The 25012-nt window shown below is 40.8% G+C and overlaps 2 protein-coding genes and 1 long non-coding RNA gene across 32 annotated transcripts in view; 2 read left to right on the plus strand and 1 right to left on the minus strand.

Moving 5' to 3' along the window:
• macf1a (microtubule actin crosslinking factor 1a) overlaps nt 1–10456 on the plus strand; it is a 224325-nt gene extending 213869 nt beyond the window's left edge. For 13 of the 30 annotated variants that reach the window (XM_051391458.1, XM_051391460.1, XM_051391461.1 and 10 more), the window contains 6 exons: nt 940–1002; nt 1550–1582; nt 4233–4450; nt 6262–6378; nt 7368–7476; nt 8123–10456. In XM_051391458.1, coding sequence (XP_051247418.1) covers nt 940–1002; nt 1550–1582; nt 4233–4450; nt 6262–6378; nt 7368–7476; nt 8123–8367 — 785 coding nt within the window. In that variant the 3' untranslated portion in view covers nt 8368–10456. The remainder of the gene's footprint in view (nt 1–939; nt 1003–1549; nt 1583–4232; nt 4451–6261; nt 6379–7367; nt 7477–8122) is intronic. The other 17 variants (XM_051391473.1, XM_051391475.1, XM_051391476.1 and 14 more) reach the window with 4 other exon arrangements.
• Nucleotides 10457–13797: 3341 nt separating this feature from the next.
• Nucleotides 13798–24910, plus strand: bmp8a (bone morphogenetic protein 8a). The gene is made up of 7 exons (XM_051391520.1): nt 13798–15351; nt 20438–20630; nt 21803–21951; nt 22081–22260; nt 22681–22760; nt 23371–23481; nt 24041–24910. The coding sequence occupies exons 1-7, from the start codon at nt 14799–14801 to the stop codon at nt 24188–24190; spliced, it is 1416 nt and encodes a 471-aa protein (XP_051247480.1). The 5' UTR covers nt 13798–14798; the 3' UTR covers nt 24191–24910.
• On the minus strand, nt 22178–22722 carry LOC127358462 (uncharacterized). The gene is made up of 2 exons (XR_007882434.1): nt 22648–22722; nt 22178–22414 (listed from the first exon to the last, which is right to left on the minus strand). It is a non-coding gene; the product is annotated as an uncharacterized LOC127358462 (long non-coding RNA).
• Nucleotides 24911–25012: the final 102 nt, after the last annotated feature.

The following is a 25012-nucleotide window of genomic DNA, read 5'->3' on the forward strand; positions in this document are numbered from 1 at the left end:
CCAGTGACTAAATCATTTTTACTTTATTCATTATTATATCATTTATCTGTTCTCCTGTTACTCTTATCTTTGACACTTCTTTTTAAGAATAAAGAATACAAACCAATGCTGATATCTGCAATAAGCTGAAACAGACCAATAATATCCCAGTATCGACATTGTAGCTGTAGGTTGATGTTGGTGTAGTGGCCCAAAAATATATAATATATATAATAATTTTCCATACACAAACTTTTTGATCTATTAAGTCCAATAAAGTAAAAAATGGGTAAAATGTTCAAGCCCTTTGTGTGCAGAGAGTCACTGACTTCCTGTGTCAGGCTTTAAAATGCACAAGCCTAAAAAAACGGGAGCAATTTTAATTAGAATATATTGGTCGAATATCAGTCGGAGGGCGGATAATATCGGTCGAGCTCTAGCAGGAACACAAACACACTCTCTTACAACTCTTTACCAAAAGCAAACACACCTCCTGCATCGAGTTCCTGACACTTACACCCCCAAGCATACGTGCATCAAAGGAGTTACAGTGGAGGAAAACACAGCGACCAAACTGACTCAAGTTTGTCAAGTTGTCTGTCAGCAGGTGATGCGGTGAAACGCTGCCTCGTCTCACTTCTCTCTCCAGTGTTTCCTTCGGGTGCCGTCTACAGTCGGTGTCTTTGTTTCTCCCTCCATCTCTTATTCCTAAAATCTCTCCGTTCCCTCTGAGCCCGTCCTCTGTCAGCCCTCAAGGAGTTTATCATCTTATCTCGTCACGTTTTATTTCTGTATATACACGGCCGATTCTCTCTCTCTCTCTCTTCAGCCTCTGTCCTGTCTTAATTTATTTCATTCTATTTTAAATTAAACAGTAGTATTGCATGATGCATGGTCCTCAGTTCTCTCCCTCTTCCTCCCCCTCTCTTCCTCCCTCCCTCCCTTTTTCTCTTTCCCCAGTGCAACATCCAGGACTTAAGATTCTCCGCTCCGATTCCAGTAGCTCCATCTCATCTCGTATAGGTTGGACTTCTCCTCTATCTCTTACGCTTCCACTCTCTCCTAACTGCCTGTCTTTTCTCCGCCCGTCTTTATTTTTTATATCCCTCCTGGAGACTCTCTTCCAGATTTCTTCTTATTTCTCTCCTTGTTTTTTTTTCTTGTTCTCTACCATTATCTTCATCTTTTCTTCCTCTTCTTCTTCTCCTTCTTCTTCTTCTTCTTCTTCTTCTTCTTCTTCGGTTTGTTGGTTTGGCCTTGTTGCTGTGCCTTGCAGACTGTGGTCACCTGACTAACGTTATGTCTCCCCACTGTTACTGCTCTTCCTCTCTCCTGACCTCCCTCCCCGGCTGTCGCCACTTACGCAAGCTCTGATATCTTGACCTGTTTTTTGTTGTTTTTTTTTAAAAACCCATTACAGGGGTCACGGACACTCGTCTGGACCCCCTGTCAGCGGGCTGTGTGTTAAGAGTGTTTCCAAGAAGTGATATCTTTGTGTGTGTGTGTGTGTGACTCTCTTCATTCCACCATGAGCATGCTGTTATTTCACATTGTCTCTTGTGTCTCTCAGTGACAGTCACTCCTGGCTATTTCTGCTGCCGAGGTATCTACACTTCCTCTCTCTGTTCCTCTGTCACTCCATCTCTTTCACTCTCCATCCATCCGTCCGTCCAGCTGTCAGTCTCCATCTTTAACCACAGCTATCCTCTGTGTATATATGCATAAATGTATAAATATATTGTGTGTGTGTGTGTGTGTGTGTGTGTGCTGTTTCTTACTGCGGTCAGGTTTGTGTGTTTAGGTATTGATGTCAGTCTTGTCTGTGTGCCACATGTTTGCGTCATGCTTTCCTCACTCACAACAAAGCAGGATTTGGCCAACCCCTGGTCTTTATATTTTATTTTATTCTATTCTTTAAGTACTATTTTTTTTTTAAATTATGAATTCAAGATGGCCAAATTTTACCAGGTAGGCTAAAAAATGAAGATGCTCATCAGAAAACATACTTATAAAACTTTAGAACTTAAATTAAAAATATTGTTGTGTTTTCATGTTACAGTGAACACGGCTTACATATGTATCTTTTCAGTTATTTATTTAGCCAAAATTTAAAAAAGTACAAATTCTTGTGATTTCAGTGTAAAAGACACAGTGAGTGTCTAAGACCTGGGCGTGGCCAGCCTGGGTTTCTAATAACGCTGGCTTCCAACGCGGCTCCTTTTTAAATGTGATGGCTGGTTGGTGGGAGACACAATTACAGGGTGCACCTGGCTGGCTGGCGTTGAGGGGGGACGTAATTGCAGGGTGCACCCGTTTAATTGACTGGCCTTGCTATTCGGTTGCTAGGGACGATGAGCCCATGAGGCTAGGAGTTGCATTGCTGCTACGGCTAGCTGCAGCCCTCTTCTCCTCCCTCTTTCTCTTATTTTTTTTTTTAAATCATCTTACACTATTTTTCACTCCTTTCATTTATTTTCTCTTCCATGCTGAATCTATCTATCATGTCTCCTCTGGTTCTTTTGTGTATTCTTTGTTCCCTTCTCTCTCTCTCTCTCTCTCTCTCTCTCTCTCTCTCTCTCTCTCTCTCTCTCTCTCTCTCTCTCTCTCTGTGGCTGGCTTCTCCAGGCTTGTTGTTGTCTGCTGGGGCTGCTGCACTACTTTCTGTCCAAGAATGCTGCTGAGTGTCTTTTGGAGGGAGAAACCCTGAATCTCTGGGCTCTCTCCCGCTAAGCATAAACCAGGCATGCCCCCCCACATACAGTATATTTATATACACATGCTGTGTATACTCAGCAGAGCCGAGATGCTCCTTCGCAGCAAGAAGTGGAAATGAATTCAACTGGGAGAGCTTGTTGAAAAACGAGAGAAGAGAGGCTGTGCTTTTGCTCCCACCACCCCTCAGATGTTTTTTAAGCAAATACGCAATGAAAGTGTGTGCATCGCTCAGTGAAATGACATTTTTCACAAACTGGAGACACTTGCCATTGCTTAAAGGAATGGTTCGACATTTTGGGAAATCCGCTTACAGAGAGCGAAGTCGTGACCTAAAGTCCGGGCTAGCCTCTTTTCCACTAGTTCAATCTGTCATTCAGCATTCTCTTTTGTCTGTCTCAAGGATCAAAATGTGATGTGTTCTTGGGTCTTTCCATACTCCAAGATAAACTGGCATCTACTACAACAGAATCACCAACGGTTTAATTTGTGATACCAACTATCAAAGTTAACAGATTACTTACTGAGCACGGGAAAATCCATATAAGTGAAATTCTAAAGACATTTTTGCATTCAGTCCTCTCTGCCCTGCTGTTAATACACATGTCAGAGCTCCCTGGCCCTCGCCTCACCTAGAGACTATAGACTATAGACTAGACCTATAGACCTTTCTGTGGAGCTTTGACATTTAGCCTGCAAAGGTCAAAGGCTTTTGTGAAAAGGTGTTTGTTAAAGGCTGAAAAGCCCTCAAAGCAGAAATATCAAATAAACAAAGATCTTACATACCTGAAGCATACCACACAGCGTACTGTTGAGAGAGGCTCCGTTCCAAGGCCGTATCTTTAGTTGTTAGCATTGTTTTAAATGTCACTGGGATTTCGAACAAGGTTCTCTTACTCTACTACTACTTTCTTTGACAGCTTCGCTTTCTTCCCAAGGGGTTTTGTGCTGTTTCTGTTTCTTGGTCAGTGACTACCGACACAAAAACAAATAGGCAGATTTCCCAAAATGTTGAACTGTTGCTTTAAAGATATAATCAGCACTCTGTTAGCAGCTGTTTTATTCTCTCTTGTTGAGATTATAATCTCTCTAGTGCAGAAAATGTTTTCTCTGGCCATGAATGAGGAAATATGGGAAATGATCTGTGGAGTTGTTTGATGAATTTGTCTGCAGTGATGACAGCGTGTCTCCAAAACGTATCCACCAATGTGGACCACTTGCTGACTTTCGTTGCGTATGGAATTTACACCGCCTTTTGCACCCAAACCAAACACCCTCGCTCACTTCTCCCCTTAAAAACAACGCAACCAAAGTGCTCTTAAGACTTCCTGAACCCCTGAACCCCACCCCTCCAAACACCAGCTCTGCTCATGTGCACTCTCAAAAGAAACATGCACGGACTCTGATGTCTGCAGCCAAAGGAAGCACTGACTCTCTCCCTCACCCTGCTCGCTGCCTCTGCCGCCCCCTGCTGGAGGAAAACTGTGAGCCGACATCAACAAAGCAACTCATTTATCTGATCCCTCTCTGTTTCTCTTCAGCTCGTGGTCGCACCAACCTGGAGTTGAGGGAGAAGTTCATCCTTCCTGAAGGAGCGTCTCAGGGTCTGGCTGCCTTCCGTTCCCGGGGACGACGCTCCAAACCGGGGTCCCGCAACGCTTCACCAACCCGCTCCTCCTCCTCGGCCTCCCACAGCGGCGCCTCCCTCCCCTCTGCTCCTTCCACCCCCGCCACACCGACAGCCTCCGCGTCATCGAGGGTAAGAGCTGACGTCACTACTGTAAGATTTGAGGCAGGATCTAATTTTATTGACCTAAAAAGGAGTCAGATGTCTTAAATCAGTTAGTTTAGATTAATTTGTTCATCATGCAAGAACTGGTTTCTTTTCCACTTCATGTCCACTCATTACACTATATTAATGACAGAACAGGACGAGTAGTACTGTGTGTTTGTGTGTATAAGCAGTCTTACAAAACACCACCAACCTTCAGTATATTGAATAGGATTAAAGGATAAGGTTTGAAATGTAATACCAGCAATGATTTAAAATAAAAATCTAAAATTTGCATTGGTCAAACTTGCAGGTACCTTGTGTTCACACTGAGATAAAACACAGAAGACAACATGGTTACAGACAAAGCCAGAAAAATTAAAGAAAATGAGACACAGAAAACTTTGTTAGTGAGTAAAAAAAAACTATAGGAGAGTAAAAAGTAAAAAAAAACCTAAGAAATAAAAGATCATTTAAACAACTGATTTATCAAATTCATCATTTAGACGCATTAAAGGAGAACTCCACCGTTTTTACACATCAAAGTTTGTTTATAAGTCTTGAGCAGTGCTACTGCATATGTGAATAACCATTGTATAAAGCTTTTGTGGCTCCAGAGGAAGCTGTGTGAAGTTTAATAAAGTGATCGCAGAGTCCGTTTGTTTGAAAGTTTGAAAATGAAAATATGTTGAAATCTTTGAAGCCTGCTTGTCGTGTCTGCTTGAGGCTTGAGGCTCGAAGCTACATTAGCCACAACACACCCAAATCTCCGACTGAACTCTCTGTGGTTGAGTTGCATTGTGGGTAATGTAGATGGCAGGTTAGAAGGAAGAAGAATGTGTGGAACAAAAAAGATGCATCAATTTTTATCCTTTTTTCACGAGACGAGACTGCCAGTGTTAAAGAGTGCAATGCTAAATTGGTGGAGTTCTCTTTTTATGGGAAAGAGTCTGTGCAGGCTCATAAAAGTCAAACTTAGTGTGGTTTGTTCTGTCCTAAATCATGAGAATGACACATTGCAGCTGAAAGTTATCATCCGTATTTGCTTTTTTTGTTCACCTGTCAAGATGAAACAGTACCATAGAATAAGAGCACACACATACACAGACACACAAACCTGAATAACCTCCTCTGTTACACCTATTGTTGAGGCTGTAATGTCAAATAGAAACATCGTCATTGTGAGGATAAACACTTAGTCCATTGTTATCAGTCAACCAGACTGGGTGTAGTCATTAGTGTTGTTGTCATCATCTGATGTTAGTGATGTTTTTCATTTGTCATCTGATTTCTGTGGAAAAGCATTACTGTCAATGTTTGTGTGAGAGAGTCTGACTGAATGCACATTGGTGACTTTATGTGTGTGTGTGTGTGTGTGTGTGTGTTTATGGGTTTTGTTACACATTGTTCAGTTGTTGTCATCCTCCTGTTGTTGTTGTCAACAATCACCACATCCTTAACTGTGAAATTTTATTTTTTGTTCTTGTTTCTTTGTTTTGTCTTTCATCTTTTTGCCTTTTCCCCTCGTTCCTGTCATTCAAACCCTGCTAACCCGGCTTCCAAACTGTCCTCCCGGCATTGATGGGTGGTTTGAAAAAAAAAAAAAAAAAAAAAAATTCAATGATCTGCTCTTACACAAAAATACACTGCGCTGCACTTCCCTGCTATCCAACCGCTCCTTCCCTCCCCTCCATAACTCCCTCCCTCCCTCCTCTTTTTGCTTTCTCTCTTTGGCTGCCTTGCTCTACTTCTCCTCCTCCCTTCCATCCTTCCTTGCTCCCTTCCCTTCCTCCCTCCAGTCCTCCCATACTCACTCGCGTGACTATGCCAAGCCCTGGCTGGCACACAGTAAAACTCCAACGCCAACCAAGTGCCACTGCTGCCCAGATCTCGGCCACACGACTCCTGGGCACGAGGTAACACACTCACCCCACCCACCCACCCACCCACCTCCCTGTCCCACCCGACCCCCACCCCACTGAACGCGCTAATGCACTAACGCACACTCCCGGGTGCTCACACACCACCACGTGGAAACGTAAACCTCTGCTGCTGCCATGTGAAAACTCTGAACCTCCAGTTTCAGTGGTTTTCATGTTTGAATTAAAGATTACATCATCTGAGGGTTGTGAACATTTTCCAGCCTTTGAGAATAAACATGATGTGGTCGAGCTAAAGCCTGAAAGATGACATTTTGAAGATGGTTATGGTTTTAATTTGACAAGAACAACATATTATAAATAGTGCATTAATTATATAATTGATACCTGTAGAACAATGTTGTGGGAAAATCTTCGGTTCGGAAAAATTTGATGTATTTTAAGATTTTCCCGCCCAACCTGTTCAATGAGCAGCTAAAACAAATAGTCGATTGACACAAATTAATTGGCAACAGTTTTATTTTATAATCAATTGTTTAAAATGGCTATAATTGATATTTTTATAATAGTGTATCAAATGACGATGTGTAGTGACGACCCTACAGAGGATTGCTACTCGTCTTTGTCTTATGTCAGAGTGAACTCAATGTTAATCAGATAAAGTCAGCAATTTGATGACCTCATTTTTTTAGCATTTAGAACGAATGATTCAGAATCAGCAGATTAATCAATAATATGAAATAATCTTTGGTTGCAGCCCTACTCCTCTTTTATAGTTTTTAGAAACCAAACCTTTTACAATTAGTGATATAATTTGTAGATGTGTGTGTATAGTTTTCATTTGTTCGTAGGTCTACTTCTGTCCAGTGTCGATGTGAATGTGATGTGCTGTTTGTTTGTTTAGTAGTGATAAGATAATGTAGTGTTTAAAATACCAGTGTGTGTCTAATGTGATGCACATCAGTAACATGAGCTCACCTCCACAGTTCAGTTGTTCAGCGGATGTTTCCTGTTTGCTCCTGCAGGGGGCGACGTCGGGGTCCAAACTAAAGAGGCCGACGTTCCACTCGAGCCGAGGCTCGCTGACGGGAGAGAACGGAGGAACGACACACACCAGCAAACCTTCGCGAAGTGGTGAGACACATCTGTACTGCAGACCGTATTCGCTATCCTACTGGTTCTCAAGCTATGGAGCTCCCTCTAGTGGTAGTCGTAGGAATCTACCAAAATACTTTTTTTTTTAACTGAATTTATTTAAAAACATAAAATACTATCAAAAATATTCAGAATTTTGAATGAAAATACGTATACTATGAGATCACTGAAATGTAAATTGAAAGTTTTGTAGTTTATAGTAGTGTCTGCATACATGAGAAATACTGCAACCATGTCTCCAAACGGGAACTATTTGGAAGATAAGTGTCCACCCCCTTTTCCACCAAATTAGCTCTGATTCTTGCTCCAGTTTCGTTCTATACTACTTTGATCATTGGTCATAATGGTGATACTTGAAGAGCATAATATTTTCTGAGGAAGTACACGATGTAAAAAGCTTGAGCTACACCGCTATAACCTATGAAACAAAACAAAGACAGATTTTGATGGAGCTACATAAAAATCAAAAAATAGTTATTGGACTATCTGTTAGAAAATGAACAGCTAGCACGGCAAAAGGATATGTTACAATAACTTTAAACCTATATGTGATTCAGTAGAAACACATATTTTGCACTTTTAAACTTGTCTCTCTCCTCTTTCCACCCTCCTATGTTCCTGCTAGATCCAAAGCGAGGGGCATCCACAGCCAGCGGTCCGACCAGCCGAGCTGGCAGCCGGGCGGGCAGCAGAGCCAGCAGTCGCCGCGGCAGTGATGCCTCGGATGCATCAGAGCTACAGGACGCCCGCTCCGTCTGCTCTGATGCCTCGGACACCCCACGACGACCCGGCGGAGCCAAACCCTCTAAGATTCCCACCATCTCCAAAAAGGCTCCCAGCCCAAAGACCCCAGGGTCTGCGAGGAAATAACACCAGCCACAGAGGGTGGACTGCTATCGTCGGCCATTTTGGGTGCACCAGCTCTTCAGTCGGAAGTCTATACATAGGGCTTGTGCAGAATATGTGCACTATGACTGACATTTTCCAGGGGAAAGAAGGAGATGGATAGGATGAGTGAATCTCCCTCTCACTCTTTCCCCGGTCTCATAAACGGATTGAAAACATGCACAAGAGGAGCAGAGTTCTGGTCTGGCAGTCCCAGGCCAGAGTCTGTGGGGTCGAAACCGACTTTTCCCCTTTAAGAAGCGACCCCATTTTGCCTTCCAGTCTCCTGCTTTGTCTTTCAAAAGTTCTCCACCAGAGTGGAACCAAACACGGACTTGACATGATGCTGCCTTACTTTGTGTTACCCTCTTCTGTCCCGATCAGACAGAGCAACAGAGAAAGTCTTTAAACTGCTTTATACCACACTGACACACAAATACACACATTTTAACACAGAGGCGGGGTAGGGAGTGGGACACGCCACCACCACCACGGCTACGAAAACAAAAAAAAATCTCAAATGACATTCAGGAAAAAAAGAAAGAATTGTGGGTTATTATTTTGGCTTGTGGGCCCGATGCCTCAACGATGAGTTTAAAAAGAAAATATGCAACGACTGCCATGTCGCTTCCGACTGGTTGGCGAGAAAAACAGTCACCTCAGCAGATCTGCAGAAGCAGACACCACGTGTGGAGAGCTCGGGAGGCGGGAAACGCTGTCCGACACACACACACACACACACACACACATACATACATACACCGGCTAACCTCGGACTCAGAGGATCGGTGGTGGTGACGGTGGCTGAGGGCAAACACTCACACACTCAAACACCGCAGAGCAGACTCCTCCCGACCGCTGGAACGTTAAGATCAGCCTTGTGTGTGCATTTCAGCAAAGGGCGGTGTGGTTTTGTCACATGCCGGCGTAACAATCCAACACACAGAAATCACAAACTGGCAATAGAAAGGACTATTTTTATGGTGACACACACAACTAACAGCACATTACTGACAATATACGACATGTGTAACCTAACCCGATGTTAATGACCGTGTTTGCGGAGTTCGACAACCAGCATGCACTAATTGTCTCTTCCTCTGCAGTTCCACCTTAATGTCTACACTGTGTTGCCCTTAGCAACCCAGCAGCACACACACACACACACACACACACACACTCTCTCTCTCACACACAAGGTGGTGTGTATCATGTGTGTCTTTGTTACAGGAAATAAGAGGTCATTGACTTGAGTCACTGTATGCAAAAATTTTGATTTGCGAATGTCATTATGTTTTTCTTCTCGTTGTTTTCTGGTTAATTTATAATCCAGTTGTACTTTTGTTAACTAGCTTGAAAGAAAAGTCTATTTATTTTTCAGTTCCATGTCATATCACCATTCGCGGAGAGTGATTTAGTATTATGGTTAAAGAAATTGTGATTTTTGTACCAAGGAAATGTCCGCTCTGCTATTTGACATTATTTGTGTGTAAAGTGTGTTTCTACTTCATTGTAACATTACATTATTCACTAGGTCGCTGATTCTAGTGGCAGCCTTGTTTGTTCATTTTTCTCTTTTGCTAATGACTACAATTCCCAGACCATGACCAAAGGGGTTTGCCCTTCATGTGTAGAGAGAACTACAAATATGAATGACAGGAGACCTGAGCAGAGTGGACCAATGAGAGCGGGTTTCCTCCCTCATGTCCCTCTCCAGCGTCTCTCCTTCTAGGCTCTTTTTTCAAATGTCCTGTCATTGATGGGGCCGAATTGTCTCTGTGTTATCTCAGTGTAAGAGATGAAGTTTATGAAAAACTAATGAAAGTACAGTAAGAAAGAATACATCTTAAGGTGATTTTTATTTATTTATTGTCTCTCTGAGGGAGTCTGGACTCGGGCGCAGGAGATGAGTCCGCCACCTTTTGATGCTGTGCTACTCTCAGTGTGATGATGAGAACATGGAGGGAGGGAGGGGTGTTACTAGGAGTCAATTGTGTAAAAGTAAAAACAAAAAACTAAAATTATAAACAATTTTTTGTTCTGTTTTTGTATTAAAAATATGCTTGCAGTAAAACTGTCTCTTGCCTTTGATTCGTTGGGTTTCTTGTGCACAAAAAATCAGAATGTTTCTGTTTGTGTGTGAAAGTAAGTGCGCTGTGTGTAAACATGGGAAATGTCAGAACTGAAATGATGAGCACAATAATTCATAGAAAATGAATGGGCAAACATTTTGAGAATCAATTAATCATTTAAGTATTTTTTTAACTCAAAAGATTCATTGATTCCAGCCTCTTAAATGTTAACATGTTGGGTTTTTTAAAGCAGCTTGTCAGCTTTATCCCAATTTTCATACATGATATTAACTAAATGATTAATTGAGAAAATAATTCTCAATAGCCCGAAGTAAAATGTAAGAGAATGTGGCTTAATAGACACATAATGTACTGTTTTTGTCATTTATTTGTCAGTGTTTTGTCATTTATGTCTACAGGATTTCTTCATTGATAGAATCTTTTCATCATGTTTATGGGTGTAAATGCCCCAGCGCACACATTGCTGATTTGTATTATGTATATAGCTGTAAATCAGTTGCTTTCTACATCATGATGTTCTTAAATATATTTTTATGTTTAGAAAGACATGCTTTGTGTCTTGGAGTGATATCAGTTTTTTATGACTTGAATTAGTTTTGCTCTTATGTTCAGCGTTTCGTCTAAAACACAAAATCCTAGGGCTCATGTGAACATGTGCATACGTTTATAATTTTTGTATAGATTGAACTGAGCTAAATAGATGTTTCTTTTCTCTTGTGTGTACACTTGCATGTCTACATTCACTCACGGCAGCCAGCAGACCACAGACTCCGAGGCACTGACCGGACATTTCTAGGTAATTATCCTGTAAGAGATAAGGATACGCCCGATTGGATCTTCTGTGCACAGACGGGAGGTAAACACAGGGGAGGTGGTGGTGACGGTGGAGAAGTAATTTCAATAATTCCTAATGTCTATTTTCCCTGCGCTCTGTCTCTCAGTGTTTGTCATTTTAAGTCCTTAATCACAGTCCCCGTTTGTGTCTCTGTGTGAGACAGAGAGAGAGAACTTGAAAATAACTTTGTCCTGTTTATTTGGTGGTTCCACCGGAGATGATGAGGTCTGAGTCCACCCTCTGCAGCTGTGTGTACACACACACACACACACACTCACTCCTCTCATTTTCTGTCCACTCTCAATCCATCTACGCCCGTCCTGCCTGCAGTCCATCTGTCATCCCAGACCTCTCTCTGATGACAGTCCTCGCTCTGTTCCACCACTTCTGTCTCTCAGGAATGTCATTTTTCATTTCTGTTGGGTTTATATGGTTTTATGGGCACTCGGCTCCCCTTCACCCCCTCCTTCTTCTCTTTTTTGTCACTCCTCAACTCACTCCCTCTCTCTGTTCTTTCGCCTCCTCCTCTTCATCGTCTCTCACCATTATCTCTGCAGACAAAACCTCCTAAAGTTGCAGATGTGCAGAGGAAAGAAAAACAAAATGGGTAGAGCGTTAATTCCTGGCATTTGGGACTCGCCCTTTCGGCCAGGACAAAATGAACCGCGGTCAGTTTGGTTTGGTCAGTGTTATTCATGCCTTTCAAAGTGACCACAAGTACCAGGCCGCTTTGAAGAAAAGAGTACACAAACACAGGCTGGCACAGGGCTGAACCTCACTACTATATTTGAGTCATTTCTTCCCTCCAAATCCTTTTGGTTTAAACACACACATGCACCCAGTGTGTTTGCATTAGGCTCGCTGCAGGCAGAGCTCTGTAAACTAATGAATGGCCCAATGGGAAACGGTGTTGCACGGTGTAACGCAAAACCTGCCACTTCAGAGAAGAAGTGTTAAAGATTTTTGTTCAATGTTTGCTCAACGGCCGTTTTAACTTTGGAGTTAAAATTGTGTGTACTGCGTTCTGTTCCAGAAACCACAGCTATGACAGTGATGTTAGAGAGTTTAGAGCTTTAACATCAACAAAGATAAAAAAAAAAAATAAAATGATAAATGTGACTACGGTTATAAAACCCTGAAACTGACAAAAGGTAGTAAAAAGTAATCAGACAAATCAAAAACCAACAATGAAACTAAACATTAGCAAGTGAATGCTAATTCGAAGTTCACAGACATTATTATGTTCATATTAGTATATAAGTATATGGAAGCCGAGAATGTCCCTGCTTGCAATTATTTTTTAATGTTATCTCGAGATCATTAGAGTTAATTGTGTTTATCAGAGATCAGGAGTGCCATACTAGCATATGTGGATGGAATATTAGAGATGTAGCATTCAATATAATAGACAATGCATTAAGAAATTACATGCAAGGTGCCAGTTTAACATTCATTTTGATGAGCCAGCAGCCAGGAGGAAAAAGTGCATTCATATTTAATAAATCTTAATCTCTTAAAATATTGTGTCAGCACTGCATCACAGAGCCAGGAAATGAACTCTCAGATTTACATTCTAGCAACAAGTTCAGTTATAAATCCTCCCGACAGTCATGATAGTGATCTTGAAAGCTGACACTCTTTACGTTCTCACAATTATCCCGTGATCTTGACAAAACAACAGTTGTTTTCTCACAATGGCGTCTTGTTATCTCTTAAATCAGCCTTCTGTTTTCTGAAGATAAATAAACTTGCGATCTTGAGATAACGGCATTAAAAAGATAACTGCAAGCACAGCCGTTCTCAGCTTCCATAGCAGTATTAGTAAAGTATATGATTAACATTATGTTAATAGCTACCTGAAAAAAGGTAGTTAGTTGCCATGGTTTCAGATAAGCTAGCTAGTCATACAGTCCTCTCTGTGTGTACTAAGAGCCAAAAAAAAAAAAGGGTTTTATCCACTAATCGGTGGTAAATCTAAAGGTAAAGACCATTTTTACTAACTGACAGGAGGTTAATGTAGGTCATATGTACATTAAATGGAGACTGTTTGAGTTTAAAAACTCCACGTAGTAGGTTTATCTAACAGTATTGTTTATTGATGTATTCAGTTATCATTTTGACTGGTCTGATAACTTGTTACTGCCTCTTTTCAGTCTTTACACTCAATACACAGCAACGTTTGTAGAGAAATTACATCCACTTGGCTTTAAAACCCCTTACACTAGCTGTGTGTAGAGTTGCTATTAAGCAGGGCATCAGGCCATTGACGTCCTTCCCGCCAAGCCGCCTGAGACTCAACGTTGAGTAGCTATGAAAGGAAGCAGTCATGAGAAGATGAAAAGATAGATGGGTGGAGGTAAGAAGGGGAGAGAGATGAGGTCTCCCAAAGAGACCACTGGGAGGGGTGATGATGAGATGTAAGCAGCGGAGAGAAGTTTAAAGACTTGAAAGAGGTCGAGAGGCGGAGGCAGGGAGGGAAACTCCCTCCTGGTTCTGAACAACTGTTACACTCTCTGAGCTTCATACACAGGATACACTCTCTCTGCTGCACAGCTCTGCTTTTAGATACTCACACACTCCCAACAGACACTGGGAGCGTGTGCAAAGAGCTGCCACAGATTTTAAGACTGTGGAAGAAACCTCTCCCAAGGATTACAATCAGGAAGCAATTTCCTGGGGTTATAATTTTTATAAATTGGATTAAGAAAGACATCTGGAACCCCAGAGACGTGTGGGTGGGGAGCGGTCGTCAATGGATGAATAAGTACTCAAGGATGACTGGATAAAAGTTTCCAGCAGTGATTGCTCCACAGCAGACGATCCTCATGAGGTATCTGGTTGAACGTTGACTCACTGCAGGTGTGAGCTTCATTTCCTCGTGAGGTCAACGGGGATTGGGAGCAAATCTGATGACACGGCTCTCAAATTTCACTCCAATCTCTGAGGCACCTGCTCATCACTGAAATTGCTTCCCATCCTCCAAGTTTACAAGTTCAAAGCGTAGACCAATCTTCCACAGAGGCATTGTTTGTCTATATTCAAAACACATTGTAAGCTTGTAATTATGCCCTCACTCTCATTATCTCTGTTTCTTCTGCTGCACGACTAAGAGGTGAGGTAAAAGTGGATCAGAGGGTGAGGAGGGTTTTTTTTTTTTCCTTCTTCAAGATTAGAGAAGGTAGAAGAGGGAGAGAGGAAGGCAAAGGGGGAGGGAGAGATAAACAGGCAGTTTAAGGCGGTAAACACGTCCCATCCAGAGCCAGCTCTCCTCTAAACACATCAGGCATACATCAGCACTGCATTTGTCTGCGGTGACTCTGAAACAGGAGGACAAACAGTCAGTGGACAAACTGAAGTGAGTAGAAAACACTGTGGTTGTCAGTCTGGAAACACTGGAGGGAAGATAAAGTGAAGAAATCTTTGCGGCTGATTATTAGTGAGGATAAAAATCTTGATTTCCCAGCAGAGACGAAGCGCAAGAGACAGCCATGGACTCAGACGTCTACCACAGTTTCTCTTGTGTCTGCAGCAAGATGAAACAGCAGCATATGAGCAAAAGCAGCAGTGGCGTCTACCAGCACCAGACCAGATCCACCTCCAGACCCCACCGGCCTCTCCTCCACCCCAGGACCCTGCTCCTCCTGCCGCTGCTGCTCCTGCTCTTTCTCTCTCTGTGGAGCCAGCAGGCCGAGGCTGTGGTCCACTCCAGCTTCAGGCGGCTCAGCGGCCGCGAGAAGAAGGAGATGCAGAAGGAGATCCTGTCCATCTTGGGTCTGCCAGGGAGACCCAGACCCCACCCGCCACTACGGCCGCCCTCCTCTGCACCACTCTTCATGCTGGACCTGTACCACGCCATGTCGGCTGACGGGGAGGACGAAGGGAATGAAATTATAGTAAACGGACCTGGCATGGGGAAGTTTGGGGCGGCAGAGAGGTTGGCTCAGGTCAACCACGCAGCCCCGCCGACCCTCAGCACGCACACACCACCGCTGGGCACGGTGGTCAGCGAGGCCGACACGGTGATGAGCTTCGTCAACCTGGGTGAGTAAACCGTGAGGACACCTGCCATTGGGTAGGTGTGGGGGGAAGCAGTAGGAATGTAAAGATATATCGCAAAATCACTTCACAAAGGGAAATATGCATTGTTTTGTACAGTTTATATATATTATAAGATTCTCTAATTTGATAAAGAAAATATGAGAAAATGTTTTTTTAGTCATAATTTCAATCTTCTAATCAATCTAATTCTAATTTTGTGATAGTGAGAAAAACATATCGTGAATTAAATCGAATAATGAGTTGAGTATATTCTTACATACTCAACGAGCAGCGAAATCAACTACGACTGCGAAGAAAGAGCTCCACCTACTGAAACAAGTCAACACAGCATTGATCTGGTTGCACAGTGTGGAAAAAAGAGGCAACAAAGACAAAATAACAAAATAAAAGCACGACATATCACACAATACCATTTTAAAAGGCTTAAAAGACATTTTCGGAAATACACTTTTCTTGCTTTCTTGTCAAGAGCTAGATAAAAAGATAGATACCAATCTCGTATCTGTTTGATATGAAGCTGGAGCCAGCAGGCGACTAGCTTAGCTTAGCATAAAGACTTGAAACAGAGGAAAACTAGCCTGGCCAAAGGTAACAAAATATGCATACACCTCTAAAGCTCACTAATTCAAATGTTATATCTCGTTTATTTAATGCGTAAACATAAAACGTTGTAGTTTTATTGGCGAGTTATTCGCCCAACTACTTCTTGGCCGGTTGCAGTAGCTTCCTCAAGACACAGTCCAACACATAACTCCACGTAAATGACGTTTCTCGTTCAGTACAGTACAATTAGTGAGCTAATAAACAGATTTAGTTTCATTTTGAAGAGCCAGGTTAGTTGTTTCCCCGTTTCCAGTCTCTATGCTAAATTAAGCAAACCGGCCGCAGGTTTTAGCTTTATATTTAACGGACAAACGTGAGAGTGGTATCAATTTTAGTGTTTAACTATTGGCAAGTAAGATAGTCCATTTATTTCAAACTATTCCTTAAACAGAACATTTTCTATCATCAGTTTCGGATGACAGAGCAGTTTTTGACTTTGCAGTCCGGCTACAAAATGTAAACTCAGACAGGATGAAATTAAACTGCGTTTGAACTTGATGACACTGACAGTGACATGTCGCTGCTACCGTTTTAGTTTCTCTGCTGTGCAAATTTCCACAAACATTCAACCCCACAGAGAGGATTAAAACCAATGTCAGTAGGGCTGAACTATATTGGTAGGTTTCCATTTCAACCCAGCATTCCTAAATCCACCAGCCTCCAGCTCCACTGTCGCTACAGCCAAACTGGGCCGAGCATCGCTACATCGTTCCACCACCGAGAAGATCTCTGGTTCGATGATTGATACGGGACAGGGGTTGATTATTAAAGTATCAGTAAACCTAATCAGAGCAGTTTAGATCTTTTATCCTCTGAGGAAAAAACGTAAGTGTGGCCTCAAACATTTAAACATCTCATAATAGTGTTTATTAAAAGGGATAAATGAATTGTGTAAACTGATTAAATTGTCCAAATTCTGTGGATTCTATAAGTAACTGGATATAATTGCTAACGATTAGCTGACTGATCTATAAATCCATTAACAGATAATGATTCCCCCAAATTCTGACGCTCAATTGTGTAAATTATTTTTCAAGCAAAAAATGTTAAAACTTAACTTCTAATGTGAAGATTTTCTTTCAAAGTAAACTTAATATCTTTGTATTTTCGACAGTTTGTTGGACAAAACCAAGCTATTTGAAGTCTCTGGGAACTTCTGATGGCGAAATGATTGATTGGTTAATCAAGACAATAAACAGCAGATTAATTGATAATGAAAACAATTGTTGATTGCTTCCTTAAAGCTAGAAAAAAAAAAACTAATGTTAATCATTGCCACCCAGATCCTGTGTGAGTGTTTGTGCTCCTGTCCAAACCACACAGCAGTCTGACTGATGCCTATCTGTCAAAGCATGAAAATTAAACATCCTCTTCTGAATGGCTTCCTTCCTCGGGCTCCTCAGGAATGGGACGGTGATCTGCACCCAGTTTACCGTGGGAAACATCATCTGCTCTCTCTGCTCGGGGTCTCTAATGAACTCGTATGAAATGAAAGGTTTCCTTTTTGAAATTCAGCTCTGTTTTGGAGAAGAAAATACACCCTTAAATTTATCAGTCAACACTGCAAAAACACAGCATTTCATCCTCCAAACCACCACGATTTTGTAAACAAAGGTGGCTCAAAAATGACTCATGCCTTTTAATAGTGACCCACAACGCACGCCAGTGTTTCCCTTCAAATGGTGAAACCCTTTTAACCTCATCAAACCTTACATAGAAGCGTAGCTGAACACATCACGCAGATCTGGAGGACATGAAAGAAGAGTTTCAGGAAGTAATAACTACAGGCTAATTGTGTATTTGCACGCAACAGTCGTTTTTTCCTCGCTTGTTCTCAACGGCTTTCTTCCATAAAGCTTCTGCATTTGTCACCTGATCCACTGCAGATATGGTATGGTATATTTAGTTTTCTATTCCTATGGCTAATCTAATCAGTGTGTGTCATGTAAGTTGAATCAAACAGGCATGGGTGTGTGTTCCTACGCATATGTAATGGGAAGACACAGCTGGTTAGAATTAAAGGCCCCACCGACACACATTGAAGAAAAAAAAAAAAGCAAACGGTCCGAAGCGAGATGAAAATACTGCTGTGGAAGGAGAGACTCTAAAAATACCAGGAAGAGCTGCAATTAGTGGTGTGTGTGCTGAGCAGCTGCTGTGGTTCAGGGCACTAAGTGTCTCTAATTACTGCTCTGTGTGTGTGTGTGTGTGTGTGTGTGTGTGTGTGTGTGTGTGTGCGTGCTGATATGAGCACGCCCAACCCATCAGGGGTGTCCTGTCCTTAGTATCTCTATTTACCATTCATTCAGTGTGTGTGTGCCAAACCTCAGTGACCGAGCTGTTTCGTGTCCCTGTGGGGTTCCACAAGGACACACACACACACACACACACACACACACACACACACACACACACACACAGACCTGGTGTTTCGGTTTCATGTAAGGATTTGGTGAAGGACGGTGTGTGTTCGCCTCTCCGTTTACTTTTGTTCTTAAACAGGATGTCCACATGGGGACATGTTTTTCCACTCATTGCTTCTGTTGGGTATGATCAAAAGTTTGGCAGGGTCAAGCGGAGCATCACACGTTCTCCACTAGGTGCCCTTAAGCAAGGCACTTTCACCTTCATTCTGTTCAGTGGAGTGTGAGTCTGATGCTGGGTTTTGGCAAAAATGTGCGTACACGCCTCATAAATCTTCTCTGGGTAAATAAACTGCCGCACAGTACTGGTACTTGGTAGGAAAATTGTGTTTATTTATTTTCCACTGTGCAGGTTTCAGGACATAAAGTCATGTTTCATCTTCTATGAGAAAGTACAAACATTCCCAGTTTGTATCTAAAACTGTGCTGAGAGGTTGAAACATACTTCTTCTAAAATATGATGTATTGTTTTAGATTAAAACAGTGATTCCCAACCTTTTTGCTGAAGGGAGCACACATTATGTCATATTATACTCCATTAATAATAACGGTACAGAACAACTGATAAACTGTACAATGAACCCACAGTGAACACAATAACTGCAGGAAGTTTGTGTAAAACAAGTGATTTGGATGAATTTTGAGCAGATTATTTCCTGTGAATATTGATCAGACATGTTTCCCTTAAATTTTACACCAACTTTATACAATTATCTGTCTGTATAATGTATTTTTTTCACTTAATAGACTTTCGCAATCGCAAATTTAGTGTTTTCTTCTCACTGAGACTTGGCCAATATTCTATTAGCTCTTTGGTGTAATGTAGAATAAAAGTGTTTAGCAGAGAGTGAAGACTGTGAATGCATTTTGTGTTCAGGTGTGAGATCTTAAATAATAAATTAAAAATGAAATTTTAATTTAGTTTTCTTCACAGAAAATAGAAATGTGGAGATATAGACCTACTGTATATTTTACACCCCTAAATCAAGAAGGCCTTGCGTACCCACGTGAAGCTCTGGCGACCCCTAGAGGGGACCAGAACCCCCAGGTTGGGAACAAGTAGATTAAACTACACAACAGTATGTGACATTAAAATTAGCTTTGCTGTGAACAGCTACAATAAATAAATAAATAATCAATTTACTTTAGTGATTCTTACTTTTACTTCAGTAAATGTTTAATGCAGGACTTTTTTTTACTTTTTACTAGTTTTACTTTGGTAGTGAATATTTCTTCCACTCTCCCTTTGTGTCTCTTTCACTGACTCATCTCCAGTGATCTCAACTCCTCCACACCTTCACACTGCTGCTCCTCGTCACTTTGCTCCATTTTCACAGTTGCATCAACACATTTTCTCCTCTTACATCTGCTTTAAACTAACACTTTTCCCTCCTGATTCCTCTCACGCCTCTCTGACACATCAGACTCTCCAACGGAACTGCACAGCTAACCTTTTTAACTTGTATTTACTTGTTTTGAATTTATCCTGCTTTTTATGTTTTATTCGTAGGGGTCGATTTAACAGACAATCAACTTTTTATTCTAATACTGAAAACTTTTTGGCTGTCATTCCTGTACTTATTTCAAAGTAGGGATCAACTAACAATTGTTTTCATTATCAACTCATCTAATTATTTTCTCAATTGATTGTCTATAAAATGTCAGAGAAATGTCTTTGTCCAAATCCCAAAGATTCAATATCATATAAGACACAGAAAAACAACAAATCAACAAAATTTGAATAATTACCTAATCATTAAAGCTTATGTTTTATGTAAAATCTTAATCTGAAAGGTACAGCTGTTAGATAAATGTAGTCGAATAGAAGTACAAAGTAGCATGAAATGGAAATACTCAAGTAAAGTAAGTGGATCACATTTGTACTTAAGTAAATCCACCTTCCACCACTTACTGGCACAGATTTTTACAATTTAAATCCCTTTAAATTGAAAGGATTAAGAGTTATAGACAGTCACCATATTTGCTCTCTGTCAGTTCTGAACACCTGAAGCACTGCATGTCTTTCTTTCCCGTCTGTGCAGTGGAGCAGGAGCGTGACCTCCTGCAGCCTCGTCCCTACTGGAAGGAGTTTCGCTTCGATCTGACGCCCCTCCCTCAGGGTGAGACGGTGACGGCAGCAGAGTTTCGTATCTATAAGACCCTGACGATGGGCCAGAGGGCCAACCGAACCCTGCACATTTCCGTCTACGAGATCCAGCGAGAGAACAGACACAGGTTCACTCAGATTTACTTCTTATTTTATTTCCTTTCTTTGTTTTTAATTGCTTTATCTGTTAAATGCTATATTAATAGCCTGTTATTATTATTTAGTTTTGCTTAATATAAGCCATTAGATGTTTTATCTGATCCTTTTTATGTTATTCCTGTCACATTTTTAATAATTAGGTGCTAAATAATTTGAGTTGAGGCTTTTGACAACGGCACCAAGATAACATTTTCCATTTTCATCACTCACACTTGTGCAATGCTGTTAAACTTTATTCTAATCTCTTTCTGATGACAGCTGGCTGACTTGCAAACAAATCTTAGTACCGTTGATCTGACAGGAACTATGATTGTCTGATTCACAAAAAATGTAAGAGAAAGAAAGAAAAGACCAAGTGGAAGATTGAACCTTTCCTAGTGTTGTAGGTTGCAACATTGGGGAGATCCAGTTTAAAGCTTCTTCAGTATTTTTATGTTTTTAAGAAGTACTCCAATTATTTATTGCACTTCCATAACTTTGGGGAACAGTATTCAGGTATTTTTACAGGCTGAGTAGCACACCCCATGAAGAGTAAACTGACCTGTATGTGTAAAAATTAAAAAATAAAAGCACAAAATGTGTAAAGTACAACAGCTACACTGATACACAGATAGTGTTGCCTCGTAATGAAGAACACCATCCTTTAAACAGGCTAACAGGGTTGAAGCAATGTTTGTGAATATTTATCCTAATAAAATATGATCAAGCAAAACAATGAATCCCCAACGACATCGTTGTAAATAAAACCAGCTTTAATTTTGAAGGGGTGTAATATCCAATCAAATGTCAAATCAATCACTTAAAAACATCTCACGTGTGTACCTTTGTTTCTGGGGCCAGCTAGAATCTACTTGTAAATTCAAGTATTTTGTAATAAACGTTTAATTTTGAAGGGGTGTAATTCCAATCATGTAAATCATCACTTAAAAACATCTCCTTTGTTTCTGGGCTAGATCACTTGTAAATTCAAGTATTATGTATTTTATTGAGTGTGTTTTTGTATTTAAAAAAATGTAATAAACTGCTTTTATTCAAAAGTTTCTGAGTAGGAGTAAAAGTGAAACATTTTTACGTTTATTTCTCTTAAGTTGGACTTTTAGCTGTTTGATTAATTTCCTTTATTTGCTGTGTTTTCCCTCAGAGAGCCAGAGCTGGTGCTGCTGGACATGCAGTCAGTGCCTGCAGGACAAGAGGGGTGGTTGGCCTTCGACGTCACCACGGCCTCCAATCACTGGCTCCTCCACCCCCGCAGCAACCTGGGCATACGTCTCTACGTGGAGACAGAAGAGGGTGGGTGCACCACAGGACCATCATATTCTTCTATACTTAACGTGATTTGCTGGGTAATTTCACTTGGCTTATAAGTAGAAAAACAGTTGCCGGTACTGTAACTACTCAAATGTCTGTATCCTCCCGCAGATCGCTCCCTGTCTGCAGGCTGGATCGGGTTGGTGGGACGCAGGGGTCCTCGCTCCAAACAGCCCTTCATGGTGACGTTCTTTAGGGAGAGTCAGGTCCCGTGTCGGCCACCACGAGCCGTCAAGTCGCATCCCCGCAAGAAGAAACCCAAATACGACCTCCCAGTCCCCAGCATCCATAGTTAGGTTCCAGCCGCTCACACTTTGTGGGGTTTCAGCTCTGAATATGATGCTACAGTGTTTCTCACCAATTGCTGTGTCTTTTGGGGATTTATTTTCTCTGGTACAATTGGGACACTTTCAAAATTCAGAAGCCAAATTCCTTCTGATAAAATCTATAAAAAAATAACACAGATTAGTATGTGGATATTAATAATTAATTGTTAAATAAAAGTTAAATAAAATTCTGGTTTGTAAATATAAAACCTTAAAGTATAGGAATTCTAGTCTGAAAGTTAAAGGATTTATTAATTCCACTTTGATCCCTTTGTTTCAAATTGCTTATGTTCCATCTGGAAACCTTTCACTCTATCAAAGTAAATTATTATTATATAAATTATTCACTGACTTTGATCGCTCTAAATGTTCTTTTCTTGTTCAGATCGGAGTCCTGCCAACAATGGAGGTGCTCCCTGTAAAAAACATGAACTCTACGTCAGCTTCAGTGACCTGGGATGGAAGGTCAGCTCACAATTTAACTTCTTGGATTCTTGATTTATTTTACAGTCCACTTGTCATTACTGAGGCTTCAGATCAATTTAGTTATTTTTGTTATTCTACTTGACTATTGACTTCTTTTTTAGAGAAGAAAAACATGGCCTGTTTTTTTCTACATGTATATTTAGTGGATTTATTCACTGGGGCTAAAATTGTTCTTTCATGTGATGGATACACATGGGTTAAACACTTACCTTAGATGCTTTTGGGAAATCTGGGCTCTGATTGATAAGTTGTTCTTAAAGGTGGGACCAAAACAATGATAGAATTCAATCCAAAGCTCGTCACAATGAGTCTCACAATGAGTATTAAAACTGTCCTGTAGATCTGTTTTTAAAAAGGTATATGTGTATGTTGTGCTATCAATTTAAAACCTCTATGTTTAACCAACTCTTATTTTAGAAAGTATTTTAAGTAAAAGTGAAGGATGTTACTGTTCACACTTTTCTAAATACAGGCACGTCCTATTGGTAGTAACAATATTGTTCCATCCTTATTTTATGTCATAGTACATGGTAGTGATTATATAAGAATGGCTGTTGCTGATCAACTGTGTTCCTGTGGTTCTGCTCAGGACTGGGTTTTGGCCCCCACTGGATATTCAGCTTACTACTGTGATGGAGAGTGTTTTTATCCTCTGGGCTCCTGCATGAACGCCACCAACCACGCCCTCATCCAGCAAGTGGTCAGTACAGCGATCTCTCTCGCTCTTTCTCTCTCACAGCATCCTCTTCAGATCTGAAGCTGAACAACTGTTGAACAACTTGAAATGTGCAAGTTTATATAATAAGTATCAGTGTTTTCATTTCATGCTACATCTCCACCACATTTTAGAGGGAAATATTGTACTTTTTAATTTATCTAGCAGCAGTAGTTACTTATCAGATTAAGATTTTACATACAACATATAAGATTTTTAAATATATAAAAAAATATATAATTTTTATTTAAATTACTGTTTAAATTTAGTAAAAAGCCTTTAGAGGGGCCAGACACCTAGATTGGAAACAACTGTAGCTAACTGTATACAGTAGTAAAAACTAATGCCACCTCAATCGGCTGCAACTATAAAATCCTACATCAGTTTGTTATAAATATTTGCCACAGGGTGCAGTTTTCTTCAGAATGACTACTTCTTCTACCACTGCTTGGTGTAGGACAAGGGCTTTATCTAAATACTGTATTGTATAGTGTATACAATATTGTATTGTATATCTGAACTGTATTTCACTCTGCCGTGGCAGGTTCACCTCCTCAAGCCTGACGAGGTTCCTAAGGCGTGTTGTGCCCCCACCAAGCTCAGCCCCATCTCCGTCCTCTTCTATGACGACAACAACAACGTCATCCTCAAGAAACACCGTAACATGGTGGTTAAGACCTGTGGGTGTCTATGAGAGTCAAAAAGGTTTTATTAGCCCGGACCAGTCCAAGACAATGTACACAGATTTTTTTTTTCCCGCCCCAGACATGAACTCTGCAGAAACCTTTAATGTTGGCAAACAGGCAGGATGACAAAGGAGCTATTTAACAGGTCTGTGCTTCTGTATCTGAGTGCTGATTTAGAATCCGTGACTTAATTGTCTTCATCAATATTACAGGTGAAAATGTACTGATTCCAAATCAGCTCTCTTTAGGCATTTTTTTGTGTCCAAACTGTCAGCTGGTCCTCAGTAGCTTAAGGTTATTCTGCAAATGTGAGAAATACTGGCTCGTATACATGAGTATACCTTCAGCCTGAAATGTACCTTCATAAAACATCCAGCAGCATCATAGAGGTGAAATTTTTTTTTTCCTTTGCTTTTCCAGAAGTACAGTACTTATTTGCCAACTTTTCAGGAGTACAAATGTTATTTCAATACTTCAACTTCTACCCAAACTGGGGAAGCTGGTATCTTTTTATGCCTTTCTTAACAAAACAGATAATTCTGATTTAGTCTTCACTGTCAGGTTTAAATGGCAAATGATATTGGATGGCAGAAAATGCCATTAGTGATGCCTGTTTTGTATTTTCACGAGAAAGAAATTAAATGACAGCATTTCTATTGTTGAACACAAAGTCTATATGAAGAGAAAATGTCCAAATGTATTGAATTAATAAAAAAATATTCACATTCTCTCTCTCTCTCTCTTATGGTCATAATATACACAGGACTGAAAAGAATAGTAACAGTAAAAACAAAAAGTGGCATTGCGATTACTCTTCAACTTAATTCTGG

The sequence above is a fragment of the Dicentrarchus labrax genome, unplaced genomic scaffold (genome assembly GCF_905237075.1).
Source record: "Dicentrarchus labrax unplaced genomic scaffold, dlabrax2021, whole genome shotgun sequence".
NCBI lineage: Eukaryota > Metazoa > Chordata > Actinopteri > Moronidae > Dicentrarchus > Dicentrarchus labrax.